The sequence below is a fragment of the Trichomycterus rosablanca genome, chromosome 9 (genome assembly GCF_030014385.1).
Source record: "Trichomycterus rosablanca isolate fTriRos1 chromosome 9, fTriRos1.hap1, whole genome shotgun sequence".
In the NCBI taxonomy this organism is placed as follows: domain Eukaryota; kingdom Metazoa; phylum Chordata; class Actinopteri; order Siluriformes; family Trichomycteridae; genus Trichomycterus; species Trichomycterus rosablanca.
Window position 1 is genome coordinate 30,945,140 of NC_085996.1, and position 23,944 is coordinate 30,969,083.

The window sequence follows — 23,944 nt, forward strand, 5'->3', positions numbered from 1 at the left end:
GAGGTAGCTCTTTAGGTTACTGGTTAGGTGCCCAGCACCAATTTGCTAGCACTCTTGGGCCTGTAAACCACAGGGTAACCATATCATGGATGACAGTGAGCTATGTCCCAAGGGTCTTATACTGTTTATACAGTATGTGGTTATATTGTCAATTGGAAAAAAAATTAGGATAACAATTAAATATTTAGTTTACACATATACACTGATCAGCCATAACATTAAAACCACCTCCTTGTTTCTACAGTCACTGTCCATTTTATCAGCTCCACTTACCATATAGAAGCACTTTGTAATTCGACAATTACTGAACGTAGTCCATCTGTTTCTCTGCATGCTTTGTTAGCCTGCTTTTACCCTGTTCTTCAAAGGTCAGGACTCTCCAAGGGCCACTACAAAGTATTATTTGGGTGATGGATCATTCTCAGCACTGCAGTGACACTGACATGGTGGTGGTGTGTTAGTGTGTGTTGTGCTGGTATGAGTGGATAAGACACAGCAGCGCTGATGGAGTTTTTTTAAACACCTCACTGTCACTGCTGGACTGAGAATAGTCCACCAACCAAAAATATACCCAGTCAACAGTGCCCTGTGACCAATGATGAAGGTCTAGAAGATGACCAACTCAAACAGCAGCAATAGATGAGCGACCATCTCTGACTTTACATCTACAAGGTGGACCAACTAGGTAGGAGTGTCAAATAGAGTGGACAGTGAATGGACACGGTATTTAAAAACTCCAGCAGCACTGCTGTGTCTGATCCACTCATACCAGCACAACACACATTAACACACCACCACCATGTCAGTGTCACTGCAGTGCTGAGAATGATCCACCACCTAAATAATACCTGCTCTGTGGTGGTCCAGTGGGGGTCTTGAACATTGAAGAACAGGGTGAAAGCAGGCTAAAAAAGTATGCAGAGAAACAGATGGACTACAGTCAGCAATTTTAGAACTACAAAGTGCTTCTATATGGTAAGTGGAGCTAATAAAATGGACAGTGAGTGTAGAAACTAGGAGGTGGTTTTAATATTATGGCTGATCTGTGTATTTGACTTAAATACTATGGACATATCAATACTTGATAATCTTTCAAACAATATCTGCAGACAAAGATGTAATTACTTCCCCTTTGCAAAAAAACAAATAAAATATACCAATTCCTGCTGAAGAAAAAGTTAGAACACCCTATGCACTAATAGCTGGTTATTTCCCCCTTTGGTTGACAATAACAATTAAATTTTTTCTTATAACCAGCAATCAGCCACTGACATCAACAGGGAGAAGCTGCTCCTCTATAACAGTGTTTTAATAATTTGCATATTTAGCTGATTTAATGTACCTAAATCATTTTTCTTGACATTTTAAGTATTACATGTGGAGGTGTCCTAGCTTTTCCTAAGAAAAAATAATTTATATTACCTCTATCTCTCAAAATTGTTCAAATTTATTGGGTGTCGAAATGTATTCACATGACCGTATGTGAAATTCCAGGAAAATACTAAAATGTCCTTTTTATCACATGGAGAGGCAAGAGCAAAAAAACTGTAAACTTTTGAGATAGAATAGTATTTTTTTTATGTGCAAAACAGTGGTTTACTCTGTGTTGTCCTTTTATTAACACTCCTGCCTGCATTGATTTCAAGAGTGTAAGTTTTTGCCCTGTTTGTTAACATACTTCTTTTTTGCAACCATAGCTTCAAATTAACGTGTTTAACAAAGACATTAAAATAAAACTGTTTAGGTTTTGCTAATCTAAGTACATTGTGTTGCTGATTTCTATGAATTACACAGAAATCCAGTCATTTCTATAATTTATACAAATTATTTTTGCAACTTTATACACTAAGAATGGACAGCTCAGAATGATGTAAGAGAATAAAATCACATCCACAAATGTTCAGCATTATTACAAGCAAATCAGTAGCATTATTATACTGACACTGGGTGTGTTCGAAAACCTAGTGAGCTGCCTTACTGCCTACATAGGCAGCTGCCTAAGTAGAGAGGATTCTAATAAGTCATTGACTTATAAGTCAGGTTATTCGAACGTGCAACACAGTTAGCCGCATGCCATTTAAACCAATGGGATGGGGTGGCACAACTCGCTGGCATGTCAACTAACATCTCCCTCCGTGTACCGAAAACGGTTAAATTCGATGACAAGCCCGAATTTGCAAATAAAAAAATGCAAGTTCATACAAATTAAAAATCAATAATAATTTATTTACGTTTGAAAATAACTCAGTTCGTTTTCTCTGCACCGTCCGCCATGTTTTTTATTTTTCTGTGAGAAAAGTTGTGCCCCACTGAATGCTGGGATTGCCTCCACCGCTAAGACAGCATCGGATGCTCACTCGTTCCTAAGTCAAAATACAGTTGGAATTTTAAGATACCTTAACTAGAGAGGATATTGAGGCATCTAGGATTTCGAACAGTCTACTTCACGGTAGCGTGTGTAGGATGACGTAAAATGCTGTCTATGTGGAGAGCTCACTAGGTTTTCGAACACACCCACTGATGTAGTTAAATAGGGTTGTTACCACTTTGTTACAAGACATTATGTTCACATTAAATGTACATGAAGGAATAGGATGCATTATAAAGGACTTACAGAAATTATACATGAAATAAAAAAAACAACATGAGGAGCCAGAGAAGAGACTTTTCCAGCTAAAGCATGAATGCTAAAGCTAGAACCAAACCATAAACATAAAGATAGATTCTTTTTGTACCTCTGAAGCACTTCCTGTAAGAGTGTCAGAGGACGAAGAGTAACTGCCCTCATCTTCATAATCATTGTCATCATCTTCCTTGGAGAATGGCATTTCCATATGCACCTGCTCGACAGTTTTGGGATTTTTTTTTAAACGCGAAAGTTTGAATGGGTCACTGATCTCATTGTCTTACAATAATTACTGAACTAAAATAAATCATCAGTTAAATGCAATGCAGAAATCAAAATTCTCCTGGTAAAATAGATTTTGCTCTTAATTCGTGTTTGGCTATGCAAAGCACGTGTGAACTGATTTGAAATGTGCCCAGACTTGCACTTGATTGATCAGTGTAAAACTGGGTGCTAAACTCACCATCACATCTACAGGGCAGTGAAAGGAAAGACTGGATACTGTTCCATCAGTGGGGGAGACAGAAGCCACAGGATGGCCGATAGAAACCTAGAAAGATCATCAAAATATGAATGAATATAGAATCTAGGATACATATTGGTAATAATTTAACAGCATCTTTAAAAGTTTGGGTTAAAGTTCACAGTTTTTTGTACCTTTTAATTCTTGTAAAATTACTACATTGCACTTGTACATTTAGCCTCTATGATACCCTACAAAGCTAAAGATGTGTAAATTGTATAGAACAGAATAGAACTGGACTATTTTAGCCACACAAAACATCTCAAACCATGCAAAGCAAAATGCAAAGAATGGGTTAGCTACTCTAAATAGCCCCTTGGTATGAGTAGGTGAATATGGGACTCTGGAGCACTGTGATGACCTAGAGTGTTTTCCTGCTTTGCAGCCAGTTTGAGTCTAGTGTATTCGGGTGGTGCAGAGGCAATTGAGGAATAAGGGCCTTGCTCAAGGGCCCAACAGCAACAACTTGGCAGTGGTGTGGCTTGAACCAAGAACCTTTTGATTACTAGTCCACTACCTTAACCACTAGGCTACCACTGCCCTTTTATTTATTGTCTAACTTCAATTTTCCTATTGTTTGCGGATGATATTGTAATTAGTAGCAAGATTAAGGAGTAGCTACCCAGTTTTAGCCCAGTGGGTAGAGCTTTGTGCTATCAATCGGAAGATTGTCATTTAAAATCTAAGTTCTGCTATGCACCCACTGTTGGGTCCTTGAGCAAGGCTGTACAATGGTCGACCCTGCGCTCTGACCACAGCTTCTAAACAAGCTGGGATACACAGAAAAAGAATTTCATTGTACTGTACATGTGTATATGCATATACTGTATAGCGACCAATGTACTGGACTATTAATTGAAAGGTCGCCACTGCTGGGCCCCTGAGCAAGGTCCTTAACCCTCAATTGCTTAGACAATATACTGTCACAGTACTGTAAGTTGCTTTGGATAAAAGCATCTGCTAAATGCTGAAAATGTAAATGTAAAGGAGAGCCTGGAAACTAGAGGTACAATTTAAAGAGAAAGGGAATTAAAGTTAGCAGGAGTAAAATGGAGTACGTGTGTGTGAATGAGAGGAAGAGTGGTTGAAAGTCAAGTGAGGAGAGGAAGACCAAAAAGGAGGTTTATGAATATGGTAAGGGAGGGTATGCAGGTGGTTAATGGGACAAAGAAGGATGTTCAGAACAGAACAAGATGGAAACCAATGAACCACTGGGGCAACCACTAAAAAAAGAAAGAAGTGGAAGAAAAGTAAATCTCCTAGAAAGAGGGTTTCAGTATATTTGTGTTCTTGATTTATTTTTTAAACTAGAGTAAGGTAATGTTTACTATGGAAGCTGTTCTGAAAGTCGCTCTGGATAAAAGCGTCTGCAAAATGCTGAAAATGTAAATGTAAATGGAAACGAGACGAGACTTCCAATACCATAAAATTGCATACGATTTTAAAATGAGATATTCAACAATCACATGTAAAAGTTACACTTAGGTTTCCATATACTCTGGCCATATAGACCAATAAATAAAGGCCATATAATCTTCGTAGCTATGCTTTACAAAATTCTCTTACTAAATTTGTCTAAGCTAAAGAGACGCTTCCTTCCTCTTATTCCCACAGACATAAAAAAGTTGGAGAGATTATAATGTGGTCAATTAGATTTAGGACATTTTATGTGCTTTCATCAAAAGAAATACTACAGCAAAACTGAGCCAAGGGTCATGAGGAACATGAGAAATCATAAAAATTAGTGATATCTTGAAGGCTTGAGTTATTAAACAGAATAAAAGCAGGGATAGTTGTAGGCATCAGATAAATTCCAAATATTTATCATCACTATCTTCGTCCTTATTATTGATGTTTGAGGGATGCGCTTCACTGCATCTCTTTAATCAAACCCTCAGGACAGATCACTGAAGGTCAGCACTTGCCAAACCGCTTTCATGTAAGATAGGGACTCAAACACTACCAACATCTATAAAAGTTCCAGAGGCAAAGACATAAAATCAAAGATCTGAGTGTGCTCTGACAGATAAACAGGGAGCTGACATGAACTGAGTTGTGACCTTAGAGCTTTATGATCATACAGTACAGAGAGTGTGAAGAAAAGTGATGGTCTGAAATCTCCAGTTACTTAACAAGATATTGACACTTAAATTACAGTTTAATGTTGAGCAATTCATATGATTTCAAGTTTTCAGCCAAATTTTCTTGGCTGCATCAGATTTTTTTTTTCTAAACCTGTCCAAGTAAAGCTTAATAGTCTGTGAACTCTACACATTTTAAAGTCGCAGAACACATAAAGAAAGGACGGATGCAGCCAAATGGCTTTCTCAGCCATCCGACCCTGACGCAATTTACATGCTCAAAAGATGGGATTGAAAGGTTTAAGAGACATCCCACAAGACACGTTCAATCAACTCTACAACTTCTGTGAAGCATGGGAGGAACACTTGGAAACACTGATTTTTGAGTGAGTTAGAAAAAGTTAGAGAAGATTTTATGAACATGTAGATGATTTACTATGACAAAACTGATTTACTGTTACTATGACAAATGTGTGTAATCCTTTTTATTCCCCAGTTTAACTGTAGCCTTGTCCACCATCTTTCCCAAATGTTTTTTTACAAATGTTCCTGTATTTCAAACTGACAGGAAGATTGTATTAAAATTACAGGTGTATTAAAATGTCCTGTGATTTCACTGAAAAGAAATATATATTTTACATTTTGCATTTCTTAACCACTACTAAAGGACTACTTTATGACAGGTAAAATTAATTTTAGCAGGATTTTACTTGAATTTTATCAATGCATTTTATTGATTTACAGATGAAATAGTTAGATACCTCAATTTCCTTTTATAAAAACTGTGTACAACTATAAATTAAATTGAAAAAAATATATTATTGTTTTTACGCTGCTGCCAGAAAATCACCAATTTTTAAATTATTATTATTATTTTATTATTTTTTTATTACGTTATTAAGATTTCATAGAATTATATGAAGCTTTCTGGGAAAAATACAGTAAAAAGTGGCAGTTATGGTAAAGATTATAACTATATGTATTTCTTTATAGTTCTATCCATGGTTTGAATTTGACAGTACTGGCATCCCTGTAGCCAGAACATTACCATTTGTACATGATTTTTACAGTTTTTCACAGTATTGTGAAATCAGCAACCTTGTAGTTTTAAACTCACTTTAAGCAACATCATAGAACAACTGCCCAAGCTTATAAAAAAGCATTAACATTCTAATAATGTACAGGTATATACAGACAACTGTGATTGTGTTAATCACCGACATCATTTGACCATACCCAGAAAAGTATTTGACCATGGCAATCACAGGACTTGAACTTTTAGTTCCTTAGTAATAGGGTAAATATATTTTGTGCAAGCAATGTATATTCTCATGTGAATACATTTGTTATACATATTTATTCAACAGTACTAGTTACAGATGTGCAATAGATTTATTGGTCATTAAAAATAAGTACAAACATTGTAATGGTGCACCAAATAAATATTAATGACTGGGTTTTGCCTGATTATTATTACTCAATTAAAGGACTCCTGAGGTATGGTTAAGGTTAGACTTAATAAAATTCCTTGAAGGTTTGATTATTACTATTTTATCTATGTTGTTTTGATAACCACAGTTTATTAATATTATAGATAATATCTAAACTATTAAAATAATTAAATTATTTTAACCATGAATGAAACTACAACTAAAAAACAAAACTGAAACTAAAAAAAACAAACTAAAAAACAAAACTATTGGTAAAATTTGCATGTGGACAGTTTATCAGCAGCCATGATAAATAAGGACCACTGTGTTTGTCCTGTGTCGTACATAGCAGGCTGTAAAATGCTACTGACCCTGAGTGCAGAGCTCTGTTCTTCAGTGAGATGCTGGAGTTTATGAATATGGGGCTGAAGCTGCTCAGCTCTGTGGAAGGCTATAAGACTAAGCTCTGCTCCTGTGGGCAGACCCAGATCATGTCTACACCTCTCAATCTCAGCTAATGTCTTCTGCATGGCCTGAAGGTTCTCCAGGATTACCTGAAAATAAAAAATAAAAAATCGTATATTGTTGATGCCCTAAGTAAAATGTTCACAGTATGTGAACAAATGGATATAATTCTATAGTGGTTAACAATAACTTGCTTGACTGTTTTGGAGATGCTGTTCTGGAGGTATGTCTTCTGTGTCTATGGTGGATAAGATGCTTTCAATTTTTGTGACATTCTTCTCCATGATCTTAACTTCTGCTTCAATAGCATCCATCTCCTACACAAACAATGCAAAATACATCAACAAATACTAGGTATCTCACCTATATCTCATTTATTAGTTAGCAGATTATTATGTGTCTTTAGTTTACACTTCTACACTTTAAATATATATGACAGGGAAACAGTGACTGGTGCTTACTGCTGCTGCATGTTGGAGCTGGGCGAGTGGTTCCAGAACATGCTGTCTTGTATTGCTTATGTCAGTAAGCATCTGCAAAAGGTTTTGCTGCTGAAAGTCGGTGTCACACACTGCTGAGATCTCCTGCAATGTGGGCTTAAAGCCCTCCAAAGTACGGTGTATCCCCTCTGACTCATCCAGCATTATCTGCAAACCAAACAACCAAAAAATATTTCAGTTTTTTACAAGCTACACATACATTTTAGATGAGCTTTGTGGATATACAGTCATTGCAGTCATTGACTGGAGACCATCTGTTGCTCTGTAAACTTTGTCACTCTCCTGAATCTCATTAAGTATGACTCATTAATTAAAAAGTCTTATTAATTAAAAGGTGATGGAACACAGTGCTAAGCGTAGCTCTGTCCCAACTTTTTCTGAGTGGATTGTAGGCATCAAATTTTAAACAGGTTTGATTCGACAAACTACAATGAAGCTGATCCGTGAACATATTGAAAAGCTTTTTTCTTATGAGAAACAGATTCTTCTTTCTATTACATTTTACAAACTGACCCAACTTTTCTGGAAATGGGGTTTGTTTTTTGTAAATATAAACAAATTTTGAATTTGATGCCTGTAACACAATACCATTGGGACAATCCTCCAAAAAGGCTCAGACTTTGTAAGCAACTCTTTATGAGAGAATTGTCAATAAGTTCTAAAAGAATGCAAGAATGCAAAATAATAATTTGGTTCTTTTACCATCTCCTGTACATAATATTGTGAAAAATTTATGAAGAGGAGAATCAGACAATGGTGACCACAGACTGTTAGAGCAGCTAAAGAATTGCTTGTCTCCAGCAAGAATGGACAAAAATTCCACTTGCAAAGTTATAACAATTAGTTTCCTCAGTTTCCAATCCATTAAAAGTGTAATTAGTAGGTAAGGTAATGAACCCGCTTGGTAAACACACCTCTGTCCCAAGCGTTTTTGTTTGTTTTGTTTTATAGAATTTTAACGTCATGTTTTACACTTTGGTTACATTCATGACAGAAACGGTAGTTTCAGTTCACAAGGTTATATCAAACACAGTCATGGACCATTATGTATCTCCACTTGAATGTCTTTGGACTTTGAGAGGAAAACCACGCAGACACGGGGAGAACATGCGAACACCACATAGAAAGGACCCGGACCACCCTCCTGGGGATCGAACCCAGGACCTTCTTGCTGTGAGCCCCCCAACCGTTGTTAAATGTGTTGCAAGAATTAAATTCTAATTTTAACAGTTCCATTGGTCTGTGAAAACACTGGATATAATTTCTTTGTACTTTGTCAGTAAAATAAAGGTTCAAGGGAATGAACAAATCACAGATTCTTGTATTGATTTTATTTTCACAATGGACCATGAATGATAAACAACGTGTTTAATAAGTACAAGAAAGATAACATCATAACTGTCTAATTTATGTTTGTCTATTATGTCTTGGAGGAAACTCGGACCACACTGCATTATGTATCTATGCAGATGCTCAAGTAATTCCAAAGAGTTTTAAATCTTGCATAAGTAAACACATTAATATTTGGAAGCATGCCTAAATTTACTTTAGCCAGCTTGTTTTAAGTGGTCTGACCTGTAAGGAGTTGGCATGGCTGTGCAGACACTTGGCAGTGGTGTAGATGTGAGGAGTCCCCAGCCAGGACCGGGTATCAGCCAGCCAGCAAGAAGAGCTGTACAAAGCATCTTCAAACTCCTGGAGACATGCTGGAATCTAAATGTACCACCACAGACATAAATTCATTAATACATCATTTATCAGTACACCACATCATTGTTTATGTCTTGAATGATGGTAATAAACCAAGCAGTAAAATAAATACCAAACAAACCAATAAATTCTAGTGTATTTAACTGCAATGCTTTTGACAAAGAAGAAAAGGACAAAACACATTGTTACTGGTGTCTTGCCAGCCAAAGTTTCATGTCATGTGGGTTTGTGTGTATTAGTGGTTACACTTTTTAGAGCAACATATGCTGCCATCAGGATGTCCAAGCCAAAATTCTACATACCAAGTCACCTTCTAATAGTGTTACATGGAACAGGTTGATTTTGTAATATTTGTTGGGATTTTAATGTCATATTTTACACACTTTGGTTACATTCATGACAGGGCTGGTAGTTACTGGTTACACAAAATTCATCAGTTCTAGTTTTAATGTCAAACACAGTCATGGACAATGTTGTATCTCTACGTCACCTCACTTGCATGTTTTTGGACTGTGGGAGAGAACCGGAGCGCCAAAGATTTGGCATCCAAGAAATTGCAGTATTTAGCATTCTCTGACATGAGCGTTGCTCACATTTGGTCTGTAATGCCAAGTTCACACTACACGACTTTCCAAGTTGTCAGGTCGCTGTACAGTTCACACTACACAACTGGATCTCTTGTAATCGGGAGTCTTTCAGGTCGGTTTGGCCTTCACACTACACGACTGATCAGCGATAGGGGTTTTTACACTACACGATCTATCACCAACTGGAATCGCAGGTGAGCTTCTCTGGTCTCCCAAACTACCTTCTGTCACGAAAACACAAGCGAGAAGTGACGAGGGGTTTAATGATACCACGTGCAAAAATGCACGTCAACAAGTAGCGAGCGATCAAAGTTTGTGCGCTGATGTGCAGCGTAAAATCAAGTAGTAAAAATAAATAAATCTGAGTGGATTTGGCTACGCAACCAGCAGGGATTGTTTGTTCTATAGTGAGTTGGAGGTTAGTAAATATTTTTAGCAATGCAGTGTTGGTGTTATGTTTTGTAGAGAACGATAAGGTCAGAAATACTGTAAAACTTGAGTGTGTCCCTGATTTTCATTGGCTGTTTCGTCATTGGCTGTTTCGTCACGGCACTAAATGCCAGTTGGTCGACTCATATCCAGATATCTAGCAAGCTAGATAATTATCTTCAGGTGAGGAACTCGGCGAGCCGCTTGGATCGAGTTGTTGAGCAGTTCACACATAGCGATTTAGAGCCGAGTTTCGATCGCCGAGTGAACACCGAGTTGCTCCCAAGCCGGCAAATCTAGCGCCGACCAGTCGGTGAGCGAAAATCAGGGCAAAAATCGTGTGGTGTGAACTAAGCATAAAGTACATGGATATGACAATATATAACTGCACTTACCTTGCTAATAAAAGCAGTCCTCCGCTCAGCTTGTTTGGCTACAGCCTGGTATTGCTGCAGTGGTTTGGTGAGCTCATCCATGAGGATATGAGCTTTCTCAGGCTGCTCCTCAGCAAGCTCCTGAACCTCCACGTCTAGTTTAGCTATACGCGAGTGCCATTGGTCCAGCTCATCCCATACGCACTGCACATGTAAAAAAAGCATTTAAACAGTTGATTTATAAAATATGGGCAAATGCTCATTGCAAGTTAACTGAATTTAAAATTAATTTGAAAACACAAACCTTCAGAACATTCTCAGCTTCTTGTATAGTGGGACTCTTTTGCTGTAGCAGTGCCTGCACACAGCTTAGGCCCTCAGTTACTTCCCCTACATGCTCATTCATTCGGTGGAGAGAGCCAGTTCTCTCCATTGCCTGGCCCACCTTAAATTCAAACAACAAAACATAAGGATTTCCTTTTACTTAGCTGTTGCCCAAACTACCCCTAAACTTATCAGTTTTATTATAGAATAATGTCTCCGTTTACTGTAAGCATAGAACAAAGTGGGTTGCTTTGCTTTTACCCTTTGGTCAAGCTCATTCCAAGCAAGCTTAATGGGGTCTAAGCCCACCACCATCTTCTTGTATTCTAAAGAACAAGCATCTTGATAGTTGGTGTCATACTGAAGGACCATTATTTTGCCTAGACAGACCTTCTTTCAATTATTATGAGGTCACTGGTAGTGTTGCATGGCCCAGGCAAGCCCCTTGTTCACGTTTTTGCCATCTTAACAATGGCTTTCTTACTGACTTTTTAATGGCTTCTCTTAATAGATAAAACTTATTTATAATTGTGCTTTAAGTTGTTGTCCGGTGAGCCACCAATCCCACAAGCTAATGAATCTATATAAAAAAAAACATTTTGTTCGATACAATTTGTTTTATTTTGTTTGGTGTGGCTTCGGGTCTACCAGACCTCCTCCTGTCATGGTTTCTACCAAGTGTCTGTGATGGTGTAGGAAGTCGTAGGAAATTGAGTTTGTTTGTGAGTGTTTTCATCAACTGTCAAAGCTTGCTTTACTACAGAACAGTAAGAGGAACAGCTTTTAATCAATTACTTCATAACCTGTATGCATTCATTGTCTGTTTACCACAGCTTTATCCAATTTAGGGTCAGGGACTTGATAACCTGAAATTGTAAATTGCAGAACTAGAATCAGAATCAGATTTATTGGCCAAGTATGTGGATACACACGAGGAATTTGGTTCCGGTTGACAGTATCTCTCTAGTATAAATAGAGTATACAAGCAATGTACAAGTTGCAGACAATGCACAAGAACATTAAAAACAAACTATAAGACTATATACAGGCAATATATAGAAAATGTGTGGACGTGTGCATGTATGTATGTACAGTATTCAGTGACCAATGTATATGTACACGTACATATAAGCAGACGTACACAATATATGGTAACATACCAATGGCGATATACAGATAATGTAAGCTATCAGCATGTGGAATATTGAAGAAAAAAGAAGAAAGAGAAAAAAAAAAAAAAAAAAAAAAGTGCACAGCATGTAGCATGAGTACTACAATATTTAGTCAATTGGCAGCAGATGAATATTGTCACGCTCAGGTCTGTATTGTCAGTCATTTATTTATTTAGGAGGGAGCCTGTGGGAAGAAACTGCTCTTGAATTTGTATCTAACAGTTTACCTAGATTCACCACACCTAAACTGCTTGAGTATTAATAAAAACATATGAAAATGAATTTCTACACATTAATAATCTTGCCTTGCTCTGATTATAACCTCACCACTTCTTCCTTTTACACTGATCATGCTATTACGTTGTTTACAGCGCTTCTGCTAAAGCAAGTAAACTAGTCTTTACTAAGGTCACTGTTCATGACTCCATAATGAAAAGAGTCCATGCAAAATAGGATTCTTGAAAGGGCAGCAAGAAGTAATCAGCCAAAATTAAGCACCAGGATGATCCTTTAACCTTTTTTTGAATCAATGGACAAAAAAATAAACATGGGTCTTGTTAAGTCTGGCAAAAATAAAACACAGCCTTTTATGTCAAGACTATAAAAACAGTTGAACGTGCAGTGTTAGTATGATGGTGTGGGGGTTCTTTGATGATGTTTTAGGGACATTTTTCTGTCATTAAGAAAAGGATGGAATACACTATCAAAAAAATGATTGAAGACAATGTACAGGTTTAATACCATAGGCTGAAGCTAAGAAATAATGTACAGTGCAACAATGATCCAAGTAAGAAAAGCAAAACAACATCAGCGACCTTGAGCTTGGTTAAAGGCGCTATATAAGTTGAACTTATTATATCTGAATGGCAGAAAACAAACTGGATTAAGGTTTGTAAATGCACTTCTAAAAATCTTGCTCTGGAAACAAACAGCTTATGTCAAAAAACCTAGCAATGTGTCTGAGTGCCCTCTAGTGGTCGTAGAAGCTAAACCAAATAAAGCCAGTGGGCCTTGTACATAAAACTGTACAAAACACTAATTCATTCATTCAGTGTCTGTTTTACCACTGCTTTATCCTGGGTCAAAAAAGGAAACACTCCGGACAGGTTGCCAATGCATTTTTTTTTATAATTGCCATGGAAAAAGAATGACTTTTCAGTACCTTTTTCTTAGCTTCCAGCAGAAAGAGAGTGACCCGCTCATGTACAGTCTGTATTTCTTCAGGCATTTCATTGTTTCTTCTGCTGGCCCCAGTCATTATCTCCTGCAGTCTGATATTCTGAGACTCTAACTCCACCCGTACTTCCTGTCAAGAGTGGGAGAGAAAGCTAAAGCATTTAGCATCTAAAACAGAGGTACAGATCTTTCTTCTAAAAATAAAAAATAAAAGTAAATGATATAATAATATATTAAAACAACAGTGTTATAAAACATTAATCCAATAACAGTGAGAGGAATAAATAGGTTAAAAAACTAAATACTGTCAGGTTTATTGCAGTAATGTTAAAGGGATTAAAAGTCACATTTAAAACTGGTTTAAATCAGTGACAATGATTTCTCTACAGTATTTCGATAATATAATGGACTGTAGACAGTACAGTTCATTGCAATCATGCAATCAAGAGAAAACATTATACTTAAACTACAGGGGTTGGACAAAATAACTGAAACACCTGGTTTTAGACCACAATAATTTATTAGTATGGTGTAGGTCCTCCTTTTGCGGCCAATACAGCGTCAATTCGTCTTGGAAATGACATATACAAGTCCTGCACAGTGGTCAGAGGGATTTTAAGCCATTCTTCTTGCAGGATAGTGGCCAGGTCACTACGTGATGCTGGTGGAGGAAAACGTTTCCTGACTCGCTTCTCCAAAACACCCCAAAGTGGCTCAATAATATTTAGATCTGGTGACTGTGCAGGCCATGGGAGATGTTCAACTTCACTTTCATGTTCATCAAACCAATCTTTCACCAGTCTTGCTGTGTGTATTGGTGCATTGTCATCCTGATACACGGCACCGCCATTGGATGCACATGGTCCTCCAGAATGGTTCGGTAGTCCTTGGCAGTGACGCGCCCATCTAGCACAAGTATTGGGCCAAGGGAATGCCATGATATGGCAGCCCAAACCATCACTGATCCACCCCCATGCTTCACTCTGGGCATGCAACAGTCTGGGTGGTACGCTTCTTTGGGGCTTCTCCACACCGTAACTCTCCCGGATGTGGGGAAAACAGTAAAGGTGGACTCATCAGAGAACAATACATGTTTCACATTGTCCACAGCCCAAGATTTGCGCTCCTTGCACCATTGAAACCGACGTTTGGCATTGGCACGAGTGACCAAAGGTTTGGATATAGCAGCCCGGCCGTGTATATTGACCCTGTGGAGCTCCCGACGGACAGTTCTGGTGGAAACAGGAGAGTTGAGGTGCACATTTAATTCTGCCGTGATTTGGGCAGCCGTGGTTTTATGTTTTTTGGATACAATCCAGGTTAGCACCCGAACATCCCTTTCAGACAGCTTCCTCTTGCGTCCACAGTTAATCCTGTTGGATGTGGTTTGTCCTTCTTGGTGGTATGCTGACATTACCCTGGATACCGTGGCTCTTGATACATCACAAAGACTTGCTGTCTTGGTCACAGATGCGCCAGCAAGACGTGCACCAACAATTTGTCCTCTTTTGAACTCTGGTATGTCACCCATAATGTTGTGTGCATTGCAATATTTTGAGCAAAACTGTGCTCTTACCCTGCTAATTGAACCTTCACACTCTGCTCTTACTGGTGCAATGTGCAATTAATGAAGATTGGCCACCAGACTGGCCCCTGTATATGCTTAAGCAGTTTTTCACCAAGTGGCAAACCTCAACCAATTCCATCTCATAAATTACTAGGCCTTTTGTTAATACTTCTTTTTACCCAAACAAAACAGGACCCTAGTGATATATTCACCTGTTTACCTGCATTAACTTGCAAGTGTTATTGATCATATACCCATCTTTAAGCCAATTATTTAAAATGACAAGTCTGTTCACATTATCTGGCAAAAGTGAGGATCTATTTCTGTCCATAACCCTGCCACTGACAACAGGCACTCTCAGGGTACTATTATGAACCATTTTGCAACAAGTATAACGTCATGTAGACCCACATCGATAACTATGTTAAAGCGTGTACAGTCCATTGCAATCCATGTAACACCAGTGTTTGTAATGTTCCCACGACATGGGCTTTCCATCCAAATTCCTCCCAAATAAAGTTGCCTGAGCTCAATTTGCCTGTAACATGTATTCATGCGCACAGACGCCTGACGAGACAAAGGCGTGCTTCGACCAAAGATGAGATTGAAGCGTCGAAAGACTGATCAAATAACTGTAATTTTGTCTAGTGATGATTTCTCACGCTTTCTGAAAACAAAAATTATTATTCGAAACACCCCTACACTTCACAATATGCAGCAGCAGCAGCTTGAGTGATTTGTAACTCACAACCGCAAACTGGAAAAAGACTCGTATACTGTTATACTGTATCGCTATACAGTATAAAGACAATGTTGCTGTGTTAAAGCAGCACAAATTACCACAGACACACATATAAAATGGCACAAACGTAGCCCAATAAAACAGTTTGATTAAAAATTTTAATCTCGATTAATTTTTTTAATCGTGATTAAAATTTTAACACGTTAATCAACTCAATTAACGACAGCCCTAATTTTTACAAAAGGCAGTAAAGTTGATAAGGTAAAACATCCAATATCTATTTTTGTGCTTGTTTACATTCAATTCACAAAAATTTCATTTTTATTTGCATTTACCCATTTGGAACTTGGGTTTATAAAATGGTAGGAGATCATTTTTAATCAAATATAAAAAAAATTATCATTTAACACTTACAACACTGATTTTCCTTAAGACAGTTCTTTAGCAGAAACATTGCACTAACCCTAATATGTGTGGGATCTTGCTGAGTCTCCAGAAGAGTTGATAGTGAGAGAATACTTTGCTGAACTGCCTTAAGTTCCTCCTGAAGTTGGCCCCACTCCTGAATCTCAGATAGTACTTCCCGTCTCACCTCACTGCTTTGTTCTCTGAGGCTGTATACAAGCAGATATCAGTCATTGCTTCAACTACTATGACTTTAATACTGAAATGATCTTTTACATCTTTGGGTGGGTCGCGAGCCAAAAAAAATTGAGTCACAGAGAAATGTATTAATCCTTCATTCATTGATTTTCTTATCCTCTTATCCAATTAGGCTCGGGAAGGGGGGGGGGGGGAGTTGCTGGACCCCTATCCCAGCTTTTCAATGGGCGCAAGGCACACAGTAACACCCTGGACGGGACGCCAGTCCCTCCCAGGGCAGATACACATACACACTTATACACACACATACACACACATACACACACCCATTCACTTATAGGACAATTCAGTGTCTCCAATTAACCTGACTGCATGTTTTTGGACTGTGGGAGGAAACCGGAGCTCCCGAAGGAAACCCACGCAGACACGGGGAGAACATGCAAACTCCACACAGAAAGTACCCACCTGGGGATCGAACCCAGGACCTTCTTGCTGTGAGGCGACAGTGCTACCCACTAAGCCACCGTGCCGCCCTGAAATTTATTAATAATTAAATACATTTTAACAGTCACTTAAGCACGAAATAAACTTGTACATGTACGCCCCCATGTGGAGACTTTACGTTACATCTTGTAAACCACAGTGGGACCAGATTGCTCTCCTTTTTATAAATTTTTTATGCATTGTTTGTGTTGCCTGGGTTGCAGTAAAAATCATGAACAAAATGTAAGTCACTTAAAAAAAGTTTGAAAAACACTGTTTTACACTACTGATTACAACATATGTACAACTGTGCATAGTCATACCTTAGATAGCGACTCTGAAGAGACTGCAGTTCCTGACTTATCTGAGTTGGAGAGCTAAGCTCCGGAAGGCTTGTGCTCAGCAGACGTGACTCATAGAGTTGTAGAGATCCCAGAGTGAGGTGTTCTTGGTCCAGTTTATTCTGAATCTGTTCAGTTTGTACCAGAATTCTTTGAAGTTTCGCAAGAGATCCTCTTATTGTGGAGATGTCATGGAGCCCAACTTGAATCTGGTCAAGCGCTTCTCTGGTTCTCTTGATCTTTAAGCAAAACGGAAACTCACAATGACTACAAAGCACTGCTAGTTTAAATACACAAGAATACAAACTATGTTTCGCATACAACTTTGCATTAACTTTGTTTTTCTTACCCTCAGCATAATTTCCTTCCACTGAGCCTCTGTATGTGCCACTTTGGAACTGTGTGTGTCTAGTCTGCGCTGTAGCACAGCCCAGTACCTCTGCAGATTTCCTAGTGACTTGTCAGCTGCTACATTACAGCGCAGTACTGAGCAGCTCTTTTTGAACTCTGCCAGCCTTCCAGCCAAGTTCATCAGCTCTTCCTGAAGGACCTATAAAATTATGAAAAAATTACTTACACTTCACATGGTATACACTTTTCCACAGCTGTAAGAAAAAACTATATCCTGTTTATTGTCATTTAAGTGTAACAAACCTTAATTTTCTGAAGCTGGACATTGCACTCTTCTGGGGAAGCTAGTTTGGAACTAAAGCTGCCTGAGAGCTTAGAGTCAAAGGTTGGTAGAACCTGACTCAGTTCATCATGATGATTACTGTGGGTGAACTGCACCGCTATGCACCTGAAAGTGGGACCCAGACCAAAAGCATTACAGCCAACTCAATAAAAGCACTTTGACAAATTGCATCTTATTATTAGTAAACATATGTATATCATTTAGACTAATGGACTAACTTTCTAAATAATTACTAAAAGCAAATGCTTCCAGGTAATGGCACATTAGGTCATTCAGTTCTTGAACTTGAAATAACATTTTATGCACATATTAAAAAAAAATTCCGAATACTGTTGAAAGAAAAAAAACAGCAAAAAAGGAATTTCACTAGGAGTGGACAAAATAATGGAAATACACATAGAAATAAACTTTGATAATGAAGTACAGACACAGTGGCACATATCAATTCTATTAGTCGATTGTTAATTACCAGAAAATCAGCTGTAACAATTTGCACTTTGATATGCAAGATTTCAAAGCAACATTGATGCATTAAATACACCGATTAGGCATAACATTAAAACCACCTCTTTGTTTCTACATTCACTGTCCATTTTTTCAGCTCCACTTACCATATAAAAGCACTTTGTTGTTCGACAATTACTGACTATAGATCTGTTTCTCTGCATGCTTTGTTAGCCTGCTTTTACCCTGTTCTTCAATGGTCAGGACCCCCACAGGACCAATACAGAGCAGGTATTATTTGGGTGGTGGATCATTCTCAGAACTGCAGTGACACTGACATGGTGGTGGTGTGTTAGTGTGTGTTGTGCTGGTGAATAAGTGAATAAGACACAGCAATGCTGATAGAGTTTTTAAACACCTCACTGTCACTGCTGGACTGAGAATAGTCCACCAACCAAAAATATCCAGCCAACAGCGCCCCGTGGGCAGCGTCCTGTGACCACTGATTAAGGTCTAGAAGATGACCAACTTAAACAGCAGCAATAGATGAGCGATCGTCTCTGACTTTACATCTACAAGGTGGACCAACTAGGTAGGTCTAATAGAGTGGACAGTGAGTGGACGCGGTATTTAAAAACTCCAGCAGCGCTGCTGTCTGATCCACTCATACCAGCACAACACACACTAACACACCACCACCATGTCAGTGTCACTGCAGTGCTGAGAATGATCCACCACCTAAATAATACCTACTCTGTGGTGGTCCTGTGGGGGTCCTGACCATTGAAGAACAGGGTGAAAGCAGGCTAAAAAAGTATGTAGAGACATAAATGGACTACAATCAGTAATTGTAGAACTACAAAGTGCTTCTATATGTTAAGTGGAGCTGATAAAATGGACAGTGAGTGTAGAAACAAGCAGATGGTTTTAATGTTATGGCTGATCAGTGTATAGTTTATATACTGGGTTCCTAAACAGCTATTACACTATAAGGTTTCTTCATGTTTGAAAGTGAAAAAGGCAAAGTATAGCAGGAATTAAAAGAGATTTTACAGGGTATTTAATAAATAGCCCAAAAAGTACAGCTAGTAAAATAACCACATAATAATAAATAAATAAAAATCCATTCTTGACCCAGTCTTGACTAAAATTATATGTTGTAAACCACAAAGCTGACATATGGCAGGCATAATAAATAACAATCGTTGCTCAAAACATTGTATAAGAAGCAGAACCCCTGAACTCCAGAGCAAAAGGAATGATCAGGTCTATTTAATATTCTTTCACTTTCTGTTTTCACTTCATTTGGACAGATCAAATTTTAGAGGAGGTCAAATGATGCCCTGACCACACAATGTCTGGTGCCTCCGTTTAGTACAATTGAGGATCCTTAGTGGTCTGGGCAGGCATGTAAAAGAAATCATTTGGTCCAGTGATTGCTCTGCATGGTCATGTAACAGCCAAAAATTATGTCATTCTACCAACGCCCTACGGTTTAAACACTCCTCCCTTATGATAAATCCCATACTCCAGGATCATAAAACCACTCAGATTATTTTAAAGTTGAAATACTTATTATTAAATACTTATTCAATACTTGAAAAGGGTATTACTCATTTGCAATATTTTGCCAAGCAACTGTATATAAAGATGGTAGAAGGAACTGGTTACCTCTGAAGGGACTCCAGTTTCAGTTGAGTTTGAGCTTCTATTGTGGCAACACCCACAAGAAGTTGACTGACAGCCTGGATGTGGAGCTTCTCAGTATTAGGGACAGAAAAGCATGTTTGCTGAGGCAACCTGGCTCCTATTTCAGCCACGTGAGCCTTAAATCCTTCAGACAGACTAGAAATTATTTGTTGAGTATGCTGCAATTCCTCTGTACAGTCTTTAAAGCTAATGGAAGCCATGAGGAGTTTGGTCTTGAGTTGCTGAAGGAAATCCAATGCTTTTCGGACAGCGTACAGGTATTCTTTCAGAGCCTTTTTAGCCAGTAGCATGTTTTCCTAAAAATAAATACAATAAAACAAATTATTACTTATTGAATACCAAATAAAATAAACACAGTTGATTCAGTAAATACAGATTAATGCTGCATCTGCATGGAATTAACATAACTGTTAAGTGATAGTAGCCAGTTCACCAGATATATGCAAAAACACCTTACAGACATTGGCTAAAGGTGAGAATCAAACCCAGATGCTTAGAACCCCTGTTACAGTGTGGCACCCACTGAGGTCTGGTCTTTATATAGGTTAAAATAATAGTGTAGCACAGTCCAAACTAACAATAAACTAAAACCTTTGTTTATATAATTTTCATTAACTGCTTTATCCTGGTCAGTGTCACGGGGGTCTGGTTCCACTGGAAAACACTGGGTACAAGGCATGAATTCCCAGTTCCAGAGAGCCAGTCCACTGCAGAGCTTTGGCCATCAACAGCCATAGCCAATCATGTCTGTGTAGATGCCATCTGGCTGATAGCACTGCTGAGATTCTGACCCGGATCTCAGTGGTCGTGGGCTAGTGTAATAGAAATTCAAGGTGTAATTGCCACCCAGGAGCTTTGAATTTGTTTATTCTTATTTGTAGTAGTCTAGACTATGTAACCACCTGGGTGTCCCACACCAATTCTAGGACAATGTTCTGTGTATGAATGATTTTTGGCACAATGCCCATGAATCTGGTAGCAAAAGGCCATGTACGTCAAAGCCAAAACCTAATCAACTGTAAAACAAGGTGGAGGGAGCATCATCATTGGCACTTGGGTGGCACAGCAGTCTAAGGAACTAGCCCACCACTTGAGAGATCTACAGATGTGGATTTTAATTCCCAATTGGCTATGATCAGATAGTTAATTTAAAAATGTGCATTTCCCAGCCTAGACTGTGAGTTAGTAGTTTAAAATGTATTTATTATTGTGAGTTGAAGATTAAATGATTATAAGCTTGCATTTTATAACTACTAAATGCAGAAACCAATGTAAATAATATAATGGCCTATACACACTACATCTACTGGTATTTTCAGTGGGTTCACAAACATTTACTTCACATTTATTTGTATGTATACAAATCTAAACATATTTACCATTTGCATCTGGCATTCCTTTAATATGCTTCTTCCGTTGTCATTGGTTTTCTTGTAGCTTTCAACATCTGCACAATCTTTACAGATGTCCAGCATTCTCAAAGCAGATTCAACAGATCTTTCAAGAGTTAAACACTTATGTTGTGCAGTGGTGATGGCATTTTCATTTGGATCAAAGCAGCTGTTCTGCTTTAGCTGCTCTTCAGCTATCACAAGGTGTTCAGTCAGTGGAGTAATGTCAGCTGGACTGCTGAGGTTTGACGTCAGAAGACGATGCTCAAGCTCTCGTACATCACAGCTGACAATGTTTTCCCAGGCAGAAAGACTGTGAACCATGCCTGAGATTTTCTGCCTTTCTGAGTTCAACTGAGATGGATAGAGATCACCAGAGATGGCTTCCAGTTGGTCCGCAGTCTCCTGACAAGATATCTTCACTAGGGGTATCTCCACTAGCAAGGCCTGTCCCAGTCTGAGCCGTTTATTAACTTCCACACGACTATCTGAGACTTGAGGAACTGTTTTCTTTACCGCCTCAATGCAGTTTTCCAGATGCCGGTTGGACGCTAGGTAATCCTCGTGTTCTCTGGCCTGCTGGTCCAGCAACCTTGTTTTTTCCAGTAAGTTCAGAATTGTCTGAATTAGATCCTTTCTCTGTTGATCTGGGCAAAAATGAAATTCCAGAACCTGAGAGAGATGCTCTACCAGCAGGAATCTCATTGGATCAAAAGCCACGAGTGACTCCTGTGTGACAGGATACCTATGCCTTTCGAGGTCAGTTGTTATTTGACGTAGGCTTTTCTGGATGGCAAAAAATTCTTCAGCAGAAGCTTCCTGGTTGTGCAAAAGCTCTTCCAGTTCACAGCATGAGGCTTGTTCAGATCTTACAACCTCAATTATCTGTTCTCGCAGGTTAACAAGTTTGTCAATAAGGTAAAAGGTATCTGCCATAGTAAGTCCATGACTCAAGTCTTTCGTCTCATTTAGATGTTTCTGAACATTAGTTAAATGCCTATTGGCTTCTTTTAAAGTAGATTTGTGCTTTTGATGGTAAACCTTCAAGTCTGTGATGCTGGTTCCAAGATCAAGGGCTGCAACTTTATTTAGCTCTCTTTCCAAGAATGAGGCCAGCCAGGTGGAACTGGCTGTGATCTGAATATCCAATCTCTGTCTAGCATGCAGCATTTCATTCAGTTCTGCAGTTGCACGGTCTGCCTTTTCGGCTGTCCTACTGCAGAAGTTCTCCAAGGTCTCGAGTGGAGATATAATAAGGTGGGATTCCTCCTCATCAAGTCCTGCGATTTCCTCTCTTAGCTTCTTTACAACGGACTGTCTGGAGAATATCTCAGATTGCAATTTCTTCATGGAATTAACCTGCTGATTGGCCTCCTCCGGAAACATAGATAACCTTTTGCTTCTATTGATAATGCTCTCAGTTTGTTTAGCCCAGGTCAGACCTTTTTTTATAGTCTCGGTGATCTCTGCTAGGGAAGGGTCATTAGGACATGTTGGGCAAGTACCAAGTTTTTCTTGAGTGCAATCCAATTGTGATTTTAGACTTTGGAAAACAAGCTCCAGGTCTTCCCTCTCTTTTTCTCCCAGTGGACACTGCAAAAGAGCTTGCAAGAGTTCAAGGAGATACATGTACCGTTCATTCATTTCCGAAAACTTGAAGAATTTGATCATTTCCAGCATGGCACTTTGGCAATCTACATGTTTCTGACCAGAAGATACAGAAGCTGCTTGCAGAGCTTGTACTTCATCTAGAAGTGCAGTTGAATCCTTTGTTAGTGTAGAAGCCTCTACTACACACATTGCTGCATGTCTCTGAGTCCTATCTGCAGTCCCCTCCAAAATCTGCCACTTCTCTTGCAAGTCCTTTACCTGGGTAAGGCAGGTCACTGGACCCTCAGCCTCACCCAACTGAGTTGACAGACTAAAACATGTGTGCAGTATTTCTTCAAACATGCCCTTCTTTTGCCCCATGTCATTTAGGAATACCTGTAACTTTTCTGCTTGAATAGCACTGCTTTTCAAAGAAACCCTAAAAATGAGATAAAAATATGTTTTAATATTTTGCAATATAATACACTACTGCTAAATGGTTTTCCCTCAACAAATATGGTGTAAAGTTTAGCAGAATTATTTTATTTAATTAATTTTTTCATTAATTAATTTTAATTATACATACCAGTAAAAATGCTTTAAAAAATTTCTAAAACATTTTGCAATATATATTTTGATAATCTCTGGTGGTACATAAGTTAATATTCTATTTGTACCATTTTTGTACAGAAAACAGTTACAAGTCAACTTTAGACAACCCCTAATTACACTGCATCTTAGAGCATGTTTTTAAATGTAATTTTTGCAGTGCCTTGCACCAAAAGCTAACTGTTTTTCTTCCCAAATTACTTTAATTCACTGCCATTTGATTAATTTGTATTATTAAAAAAGGACAATGAAAGATCTGCTTTATAATTTTTCCAGTTTCCCCCATCCAAGTAATTAGTAACTACAAGCAGGTAATTTTTCCTATCTAAATAAGTCTCTCAAGTCACAGTTCTGTATATATTTTTATAAGAAT

The 23,944-nt window shown here is 38.4% G+C and overlaps 1 protein-coding gene across 8 annotated transcripts in view; it reads right to left on the reverse strand.

The window, feature by feature from the left end:
- LOC134320690 (mucin-3B) overlaps positions 1-23,944 on the reverse strand; it is a 140,309-nt gene that overhangs the window by 89,187 nt on the left and 27,178 nt on the right. For 7 of the 8 annotated variants that reach the window (XM_063002227.1, XM_063002223.1, XM_063002226.1 and 4 more), the window contains 15 exons: positions 21,361-23,401; positions 19,943-20,277; positions 17,788-17,932; positions 17,483-17,683; positions 17,116-17,372; positions 16,170-16,320; positions 13,384-13,527; positions 11,030-11,170; positions 10,747-10,929; positions 9,201-9,338; positions 7,587-7,772; positions 7,320-7,442; positions 7,032-7,214; positions 3,090-3,176; positions 2,736-2,840 (listed from right to left, as the gene is read on the reverse strand). In XM_063002227.1, the coding sequence (XP_062858297.1) occupies positions 2,736-2,840; positions 3,090-3,176; positions 7,032-7,214; positions 7,320-7,442; positions 7,587-7,772; positions 9,201-9,338; positions 10,747-10,929; positions 11,030-11,170; positions 13,384-13,527; positions 16,170-16,320; positions 17,116-17,372; positions 17,483-17,683; positions 17,788-17,932; positions 19,943-20,277; positions 21,361-23,401 (4,420 nt within the window). The remainder of the gene's footprint in view (positions 1-2,735; positions 2,841-3,089; positions 3,177-7,031; positions 7,215-7,319; positions 7,443-7,586; positions 7,773-9,200; positions 9,339-10,746; positions 10,930-11,029; positions 11,171-13,383; positions 13,528-16,169; positions 16,321-17,115; positions 17,373-17,482; positions 17,684-17,787; positions 17,933-19,942; positions 20,278-21,360; positions 23,402-23,944) is intronic. The other variant, XM_063002224.1, reaches the window with a different exon arrangement.